Source organism: Coptis chinensis, chromosome 5, assembly GCF_015680905.1.
Source record: "Coptis chinensis isolate HL-2020 chromosome 5, ASM1568090v1, whole genome shotgun sequence".
In the NCBI taxonomy this organism is placed as follows: Eukaryota; Viridiplantae; Streptophyta; class Magnoliopsida; order Ranunculales; family Ranunculaceae; genus Coptis; species Coptis chinensis.
In genome coordinates, this window is record NC_141460.1 from 95,762,143 (window position 1) to 95,773,080 (window position 10,938).

At 34.2% G+C, this 10,938-nt stretch overlaps 1 protein-coding gene across 1 annotated transcript; it reads left to right on the forward strand.

The window, feature by feature from the left end:
* The first annotated feature begins 4,482 nt into the window (after positions 1-4,482).
* On the forward strand, positions 4,483-9,270 carry LOC147500477 (uncharacterized). The gene is made up of 6 exons (XM_086559344.1): positions 4,483-4,635; positions 5,373-5,431; positions 6,876-7,030; positions 7,183-7,233; positions 7,407-7,512; positions 8,833-9,270. Exons 2-6 carry the CDS (start codon positions 5,429-5,431, stop codon positions 9,097-9,099), a joined length of 582 nt encoding a protein of 193 aa, XP_086415470.1. The 5' UTR covers positions 4,483-4,635; positions 5,373-5,428; the 3' UTR covers positions 9,100-9,270.
* Positions 9,271-10,938: the final 1,668 nt, after the last annotated feature.

A 10,938-nucleotide genomic window follows, 5' to 3' on the forward strand; every position in this document is an offset into this window, starting at 1 on the left:
GGGCCGGGTCCTTTTTATTTTAAGTGGACCGGATTCTATTAATTTAGATGGGCTTTGGGTTAGAGTTTGTTTTGGGCCGAATCTGTGCCTAGTTTGGAATCGAGTTTTCACCTAGTTAGGGTCAGATTCAAACTCTCATCAAAACATGAAAAAGTGAGTTTTATGAGTCTTCTTTCGAACCCAATTGGCCTCGTCGCATTCCGAGGTCTGTGGTGGTAGATATGATGTCTGGAAGTTTGGTTGACAGAAAACAGTGCGTTAGAAATAAGTTTTTACACAGTGTTCAAGTCCAGTTGTAATTTAGTTAGAGTTTGAACTAGATTTTTATGAAAACATGAAAAAGTAAGATTTGGAAGTCTGCTTTATATTCCAATTGGCCTCATCGCATTCAAAGTCCCGGGGAATTAATTATGGTGTCTGGAAGTTTGACTGGCAGAAAACAGTGCGTCAGAAATCAGTTTCTGCGCACTGTGTTCGAACCTAGTTTTCAAATATTTAGAATGAGATTGAGTATTTTTGTAAAACATAATAAAGTAAGTTCTGTGTGTCAGCTTTTCAACACAAAAAGCCTCGATTCGTTTGGATACCTGTGGAAAGAGTTGTGTCATTCGGAAAATAGTCCATCAGAAATCTAGTTTGCTGAAGATTAAGATTTTTACCGTTTTCGACCTAAATTTTCTTCTAGATGGGCTAAGGTTGGGACTTCGAGTTCTACATGAAAAATATATCTACATACCCTAGTTTCTAAATAATTAAGTTACATGTCATTTAGATGAATGTAGGAAAAACTATAATATTGACTATGTGGCTGATAAAAACTACGAATGCTTGATTCCAATATTGAAAGATTTGGATACGTAGGCAGCTTTGAGCAAAAGTGCAGCCACTACACTATACTATATTATATATTAGTTATTAGTTATGGTGATAATCATTGTCACCAAGTTCGACATTTTTTTGAAAAAAAAACGTTTAAAACCCGAGATATTGGCAAGGCGTCTGGTTCCAGTTTAAAACCCGGGTTTTTAAAAAAAACAACCCGTTTTAAACTTAAAAAACGTTTAAAACCCGAGATTTTAAAAATCTCCCGTTTAAAACTTTTTTTTTTTTTTTTTTTTTTTTTTTTTTTAAATCTAAAAGAAAACACAAAGAAGAAAAAGGGGTTTTGGAGTTTACCTTTTTGAAGAGTGTGCGTTAGATTGACTTATTGAGATAGTTCTATTTTGCTTTGGACTATTAATAATTATTTAGAAATTTTAAAGTAATTAACTTATTTGTAGAATTTGATTATGCCATTATGGTTTGGTAATTAGTAGTATCTTATTTAGAGTCGTGTTTTGGTATTGAATTTAAAACTTCTAATATTTGGATGAGTAATGATAATTTGATACTTTCATGTATTTGAATTTTCTTTCATTTGTATTATTTTTATTTTTATTTTATGTGTCAATTTTTTTTCCCACTCTTATAAAAAAAAATCAAATTCTTTATTTATTATATTCTTTATTATCGGTTTTTACCGTTTCTTTTACGTATTATACATTTTAAACCCGTTTTACCGTTTTAAACCCGTTTTTTATGCCCCGCGTTTTTTTACGTTTTTTTTTCCGTTTTTTTCCCGAGACGTTCCGTTTAAAACACGAACTAAGTTTTTTTCAAATACACCGTTTTAAACCCGTACCGTACAACATTATATCATAGAACTCGTGATCTAGATTAACCAATTTTCATGAATAAAATGTGTCATAGAGAACAATCATGAGACCAAAACACAAAAAAAAAATCAAGAAAAATAATCAAATATAAAAATGTAAACAATATACCGTTAGTTAGGAGCTCCTGCCGAAAACTTAGAAACTTCGACATGATCATTTTATGATGTTCAACCATACTCCACTAACGAGCTCCTACCGAAAACTTAGAAACTTCGACCTGATCATTTGATGATGTTCAACCATACTCAACAACAATTTCCTCATCACATGTTAGCATTTAGAAAGGTTACCAAAATCACTATTAATAACCAAATCAGCTGCAAAATCATGGGCAATCAAATTTATCTTGGCATCATCATCTGCTCAAAAGGGAATGGACGGAAACAAGATAGTTGATAAATGCAAATATATCACTAGTTTTCACTACTAGAAAAAAAGCCTTTGATAGTATGTTTGATTGCTCTTGTAAAAAAAGTCTATCAAAATTGTTGCCATATAGCGTTTGTGGTGTGGGATAATATCTATACACAACAAGGGCATATAAATAATATATCTAAGAAATATTCAACTTTGTGATTGATATGATAAATACACACATCATACACCTAAAAAATAGGATATCAATCTACATTGATACGGAATAAACGAGATTTAGAAGAAAAGATGGGGAGATTTTCAAAAGAGAGAATTGATTTTAGGAGGAAGAAGGTTGAATAGAAGAATTGTAGAAGTTGAAGGAGAAAAGTATATTAAGTTTTGGATATTTGATAGTTTGATAATTGATAATTCAATTCCTAAACTAAACTACAATCACTAAGTAAAAACAGAGGTTTTATGACAGGCATGACATCCAGAATAAGAATAAGACGGCTTCTAACTGTATAATCAAGTGAGCCTAACTGTATAAACATTAGTGAGCCTAACTGTATAAACATTCTTCAAGTGAGCGTATGCGAGAGCGTTCCTGAGTTTTTTTTTTTTTTTTTAAGTGTGTAAAATGACTCTTGTCCGTTTGGTTTCTACTTTCTATTGCTAAAGGTAATCAGTAACTTTTCCATTGCTTTTTGTTCCTTTTTTGGGTTTTCCCCTTTACCCCATTCTTTATTCATTTGAATTAAATACTAACTTTGTTAGATTAGTGTTTAGATTGAAAACATGCTCAGTTATAAACTGAGCAAAACTGGCTTTTTTGGTTTCGTTTGACTCTGCAAATGGTAAGCTTTCTTTGTTTTTTAAAGCATAACAGTCGGCCCTCCACCTATAATGGAAGTTATTTGTCTAAACTTCCATGGATATGATACTCTGTGTAACATTAAGGTGGTCTTACTTAGTTACTTATAGGAATGTAGTCTGCAATTCTGCATACCCTTCAATTTAGCGCTATAGGCAATTACCTATACGGAAAAAAATAAATACCTTATGCATTCAGAGGAGCTAATAAAGGAGCTAATAAAGTGCAGCCTTTAGAAACATATGAACTGACAAAGCTTGTGTACACTTATAAAATAATGGTGAAGGGCCTCTGTGATGAAGGGAAGTTTATGGCTTGGATTAGATACCTGGACAAGATGGCTAAGCAAGTGGGCTGTGTGGCCGACAAAGAGATTCACAATGTTCTAGTGGATGGGTTGTGTCTTGAAAGTCGATTTGTTGAAGCTTGTAAAGTTTTTGAAAAGATGTTGGGGCACAAATATTGGCCATATGCTACTGCTTTCAATAGGCTCATTGGAGGGTTGTGTTCCGAGGGTAGGAGTTATGAAGTTGTGTTGTGGTTGGAAGAGATGGCAAGCCAAGGCAACTGCCCAGAGGTTTCCGTATGGAATTCATTGGTGCAAGTTGTGTGTTCTGAGTCAATTAAGTTCTATGCTTCTGCTGAGATGCTTCGACATCTTACTACTACTTCTGAAGTTTGAGAGAATAGATGTATTATGTTCTAGTACATATTCAGAGAAGCGGGACTAGAAGCCTGAGATAGGTTGAGTGTGTTAACAGGTTGGCAGATTTTTATTTTATTTTGTTTATATTTACCTTTGGTTTATATTGAGAAGTTGCATAGTTTATGGTTTTTTTTTTGGAGAGGGTGTAAAATGACACTTGGCTGTTCTCTGTCTGTGCCCCTCCCCCTATAGTTTCTCTCTTTTTATGCTTCTCTTTTCATCTTCTTCTTCTCACTCTCTTTGTTCTCCGCCCTTCTCTTCATCTCCCACCTCCTCTCATCTCCTACCCTTGCTACGCTCACTTCCCCACTGCTATGCAGTAATTCTAGTAATAAACCATGGCTAATTTCTAGTATTGGACATCCATTATCAGTCGATGTATATTTGTCGGTCTTCGTCTATCTATGTCCACCTTAAGCACGTTGTTGAGGCCACCCTTTCTCTTTTTGAGCGGCTAAAACCATTTCCCACCAAAACAATTGAGCTAATTTTGTGTTTCCCCCTCAATTCTCCATGTTACCCATATACCATCTCTTTCTCTCACTTATTTCTTTTTGCGAAGAAAAAATAAGGTGCCTCACTTCTCTCTCTCTCACTGAAATTAGTTTCTCTCACTTAAACTGAAGTTTCTCTTTGTTTATTGTCAATGGGGTTCGATTAATTCAAGAATTTAAGCTATGGGGTGTTGTAGTTGTTGAAGAGTTTTGCGAGCTACACTCTTAGTTAAACCACTGCATGTGTTTTTCTTTAGGTATGCACACGCGTCTCTCTGTGTGAGTTGATTGTTTTGGATTTAGGTTGGCAGTTGGATGATTTTATTGTTTGGTCAGGAACCCTAAGGAGATTCCATGGACTGAGACTGGAGCTGAATGCGTAGTTGAATCAACTGGTATGTTTACCGGGAAGTAAACAAATATTGTTTGGCTTAATATTTGTTTCTTCAAGGAAAGGTTGAATCTTTCTCACTGCTTCTCTAAGGCTAGGTATAAAATAATTTAACTTTATTTATTCTTTGTTTGTAACATTTAAATTAAGAACTAGATGTTGATTTGGTTGTTGCTCTTTTATGTGGTACATGAACAAAATCTTATTACGTGATGATAGAAGTAGATGTAACTTGGAATGGAGATCTCTTTGGAATGATATTATTGGAAAGATTATTATCTTGCTTTAAGTTTCATCCGACATTGTTGTTTTCCTACTAGACCATGCCCTCGCACATGTTATCAGATAACTAAGATATAAAAGGTAATTTTTAACTTCTCAAAATGTCAAAGTAAAGTTTTTGATTCAAACCCAAAGTTTCTTTAAGTCTTTACTGTACAAAAGACTTGAAGAAACTTTTGCTACTTGATTTTAGTGTTCTCAAGGTAATATATATATTTTCAATCAAAAATATATATTATTGAGTATCAAAATAAAGAAAGAAAAGAAAATCATATAAAGGTAGTGAACACTCATGATCCAGAAAAATAACAACTCTTCTACCAAGGCGGTGAACTACCAACTCACCCCTGACTTGCTAGACCGACAACATGCATGATTTTTTTTATGTGTTTCCTTTATATTTTGGAGCAATCACTTTTCCCTAAAAGTTATATAATGTAGAGTATGGTTATTATTCATTATATTTTATTTATATCTCTCCTCCTACGGACACAGATTAATACCTCATATCTCAATTCAATGTATTTTGTCTGACCTCTCTTGTTAAATGCAGGTTCTTGTCACTCTTCATCAGACAATTATCCCTCATTTGTCAAGTCCGATAATGCTATGGTAAAATTGTATATGCACTTCGATGTATTTATATTATGTTCTAGCATCCCTAGAACCCGAGTGAAGTCTGACTTAAATCTGAAATATGCAGCGACTTCTTAACAAGATCATATGACGTTGGGGGTGTTACAAGTGTCATGGTTCTTAGCAGCCTTTACATTCTCATGACACAACATGGTCTAGAATATCCGAATTTCTATGAAAAGCTTTATGCTTTACTAGAACCTTTTATTTTTATGGCGAAACACCGAGCAAAGGTTTTTTGAGGTAATTTTGATATTCTCTATTAAAATAATTTGGGAATCATTCATGCTTGAGCTTGACCTGTTCTTTTATTTTTATTCCGATTAGGATAGACGAAAAAAGGGCAGATCCGTGGTAATCCTTTGTTCTTGAGATTCCCTGCCCTACGGTATGGCTAAGTAGGCTTGATATCTTTCTTCAATAGGCCGGTCTGGCACTCCCGGTTGTATTTGTACACATTCCAATTCGCCGGTCATTATGGATCTAATGGCATGGCGAGGCAAAGGGGGAAAGCAACTACAAAGACATTTTTCTTAGGTTTTTTTAAAATATAATTAAGGTTATGGTGGACAAGCTAATTCCCCACACATTCTTGTACTTCTCTTGAAACACTGTTAGTTTTAAACAAACCCTGTTTTCAGCTCAGCTAGATATATTTTCACCTTTTTATATACTTATTTCACTTACATATGCATTATTCTTGTCTTATGTATTTGAATTACAAGGTAGTGTAATTTTTTCAAGTGACATGAGGTGCTCGAGTAGCCCCCACCTTGACGCATGAGAGAACTAATTATAGAAATACATGCATAGTAGGCCTTAGAAAGATAAAAAGGATGATAACGCTGTATCATAGTTTGTGTTTTGATAGTGTCTGAATGTTAGACACCTCATATCCGTGTCAGATGCCTGCACACGTAGTTTTGTTATTGTTAAAAATTTTGCTAATTAAAAATGTTTTATGGGATGCAGCTTCTGGATTCTTGTTTGAAATCTCCTCTTGTTTGAAAATGTTTTATGCCTGCACACGTAGAAAAGAAAAACAAGATACTTGACCAATAAAGATATGAAACCAGTTAAATTTTTAAGGAGCTCATCATGTACTTTCTGAAGTGTTTGTCTCCCAATTGTACATCAATTACTCATCTCATTGTATTTGTGCTAGTGATGGCATTAAATCACATTCTTATGCTATGCTGAGTTTTAAAATTTTAAGTGTGATAACTAGTTTACAAAGGTAAAGTAAATTATTAGAAAGAGGATAAAGAGAAAACTCTCTCTGATGGTGTGTGATTTTGAGTGATTGATGGAGCCTTTACAGAGTATTTTTCTCTTGTTCCTAGATTATATATTTATTTTGAGAACCATTGACATATGTGCAACCCACCAGAAACTTCAACCTAGCAAAAAAAATGTGCAGCAAAATGATGAGACGGATGGAGATTCTTCAAGAAGAGAAAATGAAAATAGTGAGAGTGTAAAGGAATCTGATGCCTGCACAGATATATCAACTGCAAAGCCAGGCATTGATATGTTTAACAGTGAAGAGACAGATCCCGCAAAATCTAATGTCATGTAAGTCTCTATTGCAAATTCTCAATTGTTTGTCCGGAATAATTCTACTACTAAGCTTTGGGATTTTACCTTTAGCATGCTTATATTAGGGATTGGAATTAGTTCCATTTCGACTTTGTAGCCATATGAAACTAAATGACTTCTTGGTGCAGGAAGTTCTCTTTGGTAGATTTGTTGCATCTCTATTGCCCAGCAGTTTCTAGGTATTCATACTTCCTCTCTCTTCTTCCCTATTGTATCTTCTGTACACACAGGCCTATGGATCCTCTTGTTTAAAACCAATATAAGCCATCTTTCTCCCTTTTATTGATGGGGACAATTTTGTGCTATTTTTATTTCTCAAGATTAGTATTAACCTTTACTGTTTCTTTGGTAGATTTGTTGCATCACTTGAAAATGACTTGACAGTGAGGGCCAAAACCACTGAGATCACTGTAAAGGATTTTAGTTCAGCCTCATATGCCACAATTTTCAGAGCCGAGGTAAGATTATATGGGGACTCTCCTTATATTTAGTATATCCATGATACTGGAGTTTCTGGTGCAAGTTTTAGATTATTTTATGTACGTATAGCATGCATGTAAGTTATTTTTTCACAATATTTTTGGGAGATGGTAAACGCATTCCTGTTGCGACGATTTAGAATTAGTCAATGCATGAATAGGGATTCAGTCTCCTTAATTAGATGACTAGGGATGTGGTCTGGCACAAACGTTAAACCAACGTTTGCAGCCTTCATCACTTGTGATGTTGGCTCAGTGATAGATACATGGAAGGTTGCAAATATTTTCAATTTGGTGTCTATCATGATCTTTCTTGTGAGGAAGTGGGGTTTCATTAAAGTTCTCTCGCACTGATTATGTTAGATGGAAGGCAAAGAACATATATGATTGTGCCTGGTGTCAATGCCAAGCTTCTTGGATGCCAAGAACCATGATATTCATACTTTGGAACTTTATCCCTCTTGCATATATTTCATGGTTATTGTAGAATCCACAAAATATAAGCTTGAGAAATTTGAAGTGTGATGAGATACTAGCTGTGTACTCATTCATTTTTCTTACAAGTTATAGATTATCTCTATTTCTATGACATGGGTGTATCCCTCACATGTATGACTAACTGTATTGAGGGATTTTGAATAAGTATTGGTTTACCAATTTCCTAATAGTTTACAGTGAGGTAATGGTGACCCCTTTTCTTATATTTCTAATTTCTTTGATGAGAATTGAGTTGTAAATTCTATTACTTGGAAATTCATGAAACATAGCTTGTGGTGTATAACTATGATCATTCCTAATATTGACCACATTTGACAATACCTAGTAGGCTAGCACAGTGTTCACTCTGACAAATTTTCTAGTGTACCCAAGGGTATGATCATTACAGGGTGTTTTTCTGATTCAAGGAGTTTATATCGACCAGTGGATATGTATTCACCATAAAGGCTGAGCAGTGTCTTGGAAGTATACCAAAAACGCTTGCAACAATCCTACATGGAACCGAAGTTTATAACTTATGTTAAATCTAGTTCAATGGTCAATATATTATCAAATGTGCACATTGTGATAACGAAACAACTACATTCAAGTATTCATATAATCATATCTAGTGTTCTTTTAGGTTTTCTGTCCAGGTCCTATTTGCTATGTTGATTTTTTTTTTTGGGTCCTATTGCTACATGTGTTCGATTTTATTTGTTTGAAGAATTTTAGGAAAAACAAACTTGGGTGTTTTTGGTTCTTGTGTTCAGTAAGCTATTTAAAGAGTAACGCTACATTAATTTAATTGTTTTTTCTTAGGAAATACAACAATCACCAGTTCGTGATGATTCACGCGATATCCGACCTCAATCTACAACTTGTCATTTGAAGAGTTTCTTAACAAAGACTGTTGTTGCAATTGGAGAAATCTGCACCTACTTAACGACACCTCCAAATTCGTATAATGTCCAAATCGATGAGATACTTGATGATTTTGCACCGTTGTATGAAGGAGATGGAAAACTTGGAGATATTGTGCTTGGTGACATCATTACTTGGCCACAGAATTACGTGATTTTTCATTGATGAAACCGTTGAAATGTATATATATTATCATGGAGATAGAAATGATCTGAATCGATAAGAATGTATCTTCTTGTGGTGTGCCTTGTAAATCCAAGTACATGGTGTATTATTTTGGTTCTTTGCAATTGAATGCTTGTCTTGTAACAAGAGTTCAAGTACTTTGGTACTATATATGTTTGGTACTATATATGTTAGACTTGCAGGGTTATTGTATATGGTATACTTCAATGTATACATTTTGGAATGGAGATCTCTTTGGAATGATATAAAGATGTTTTGTAGTTCAGTTTTCTTATGGTTTCTTAATTGTAGTGCAGTTTAAATTTAAATTATTTTGGTACCCAATCATATTAAAACTGCAGGTGGTCTGGATCTATTTTCTATAGGCATGAACCGTCAATAATAAGAAATTGAAACACTGTTGATGGACCAGGACATAGCACTAGACAGCTTGAAACTGTTGTTTTAATCACTAAACGATGGCCTTTAACCGTCCACAAAACACATTTATCGACGGCTTCTAGCTGTCATTTTAATTTAAATATTAGACAACTACTAACAGTCGAGAATAAAATCAACACCATTTTTTACGACAGCTTATGAGACAGTCAGTAGCCGTCGATATTGAGCAATCTCAACAGATATAAGATGTCTTAAATAGGCTATTATGACGTAGTGAATGACCTCCTTATATAGATAAATCATACTTGATGACCAAGAAACCTACACTTCTGTATCTAACCTACACTTCTAAAGGTAATTAAACTCTAAATAGAAAATACTCAATATTCCAAATTCCTAGTAAATAATAATTCTATTTTGAAAATAATAATATTAGCACAAAAGAAGGAATTATGGTTAGAAAGAGGGGCTAGTAATCGTACATCATTCTTCCCTTCTTTTGAAAAACTCGGTCTTGAGTTGATGATAAGAAAAAAAAAATAACATTGTTTTGTCAAAAATAATATTTTCACAATCTTTCCAACACTTCTTTCGACTTCTTGGGTGAAATTTCCGTAGTCTTTTGTTTGAAGTAAATACATGTCCAAAAGAAGCTTCAAACGTACTTTCAATGAATTTCTTTCGACGACACTTGTTACAATATTTCTTGCGCTTCTTCAAATAACATGTAACCATTGGAGAAGAGAACAACGCAAACTGATCTTCATAAGATGGAAAGATAAAAGTTGGTGTGCACTCCCCTTCTTGAAAAAACTCTATCTTTTGAAAATCTCACATTTTTGTCCAATTTGTAGACTTTGAAAGTTGGAATCTTCATAAGCAATATGTAGAGTATTCTTTGTAACTTGTAAAGAACCAACATAAGAAACAACATTTTCTTTGTTCATAGTTTCAACTTCTTGAAGAGTATAGACTGGTGTTGGTTGAGGTATAATTGGAGTGGTGAGGAAATTTTTCGGTGGGAATATAGGAACAAAGGTTTATGGATTATTGTAGAGATGCTAGGGTTTGTAAAAGTTGTGGTGTTAGGGTTTGTAAAAGCTATAGTGTAAGGGAATGCTTCTTTGAACATATTCATGAGTCTCGTCTCCAAAGCTTCAAGTTTTGAATCATTGTTCAATTCGAACTTAAGCTTGTAGATAGTGTCGTCGATAGTGTCTACTAGTTCTTTCTTCGTAACATATTCAGCCATTGAGAGAAAAAAAAATTTGGTGGTTTGCGGAAGTGGTGGTGGTGGTAGTGGATCGTTTTCTAGATCAGAATCTAAAAAGTGGGGCTCTTAATACCAATGGATGCGGAATAAACGAGATTTAGAAGAAAAGATGCGGAGATCTTCAAAAGGGAGGATTGATTTAAGAAGGAAGAAGATTGAATAGA

Bases quoted from the DNA above. Each gene is read 5' to 3' on its own strand.
- LOC147500477 (XM_086559344.1), top strand. The intron at 7,031-7,182 runs GTAAGTCTCTAT...TTCTTGGTGCAG, and splicing joins CCCGCAAAATCTAATGTCAT to GAAGTTCTCTTTGGTAGATT. The intron at 7,234-7,406 runs GTATTCATACTT...TTTCTTTGGTAG, and splicing joins TATTGCCCAGCAGTTTCTAG to ATTTGTTGCATCACTTGAAA.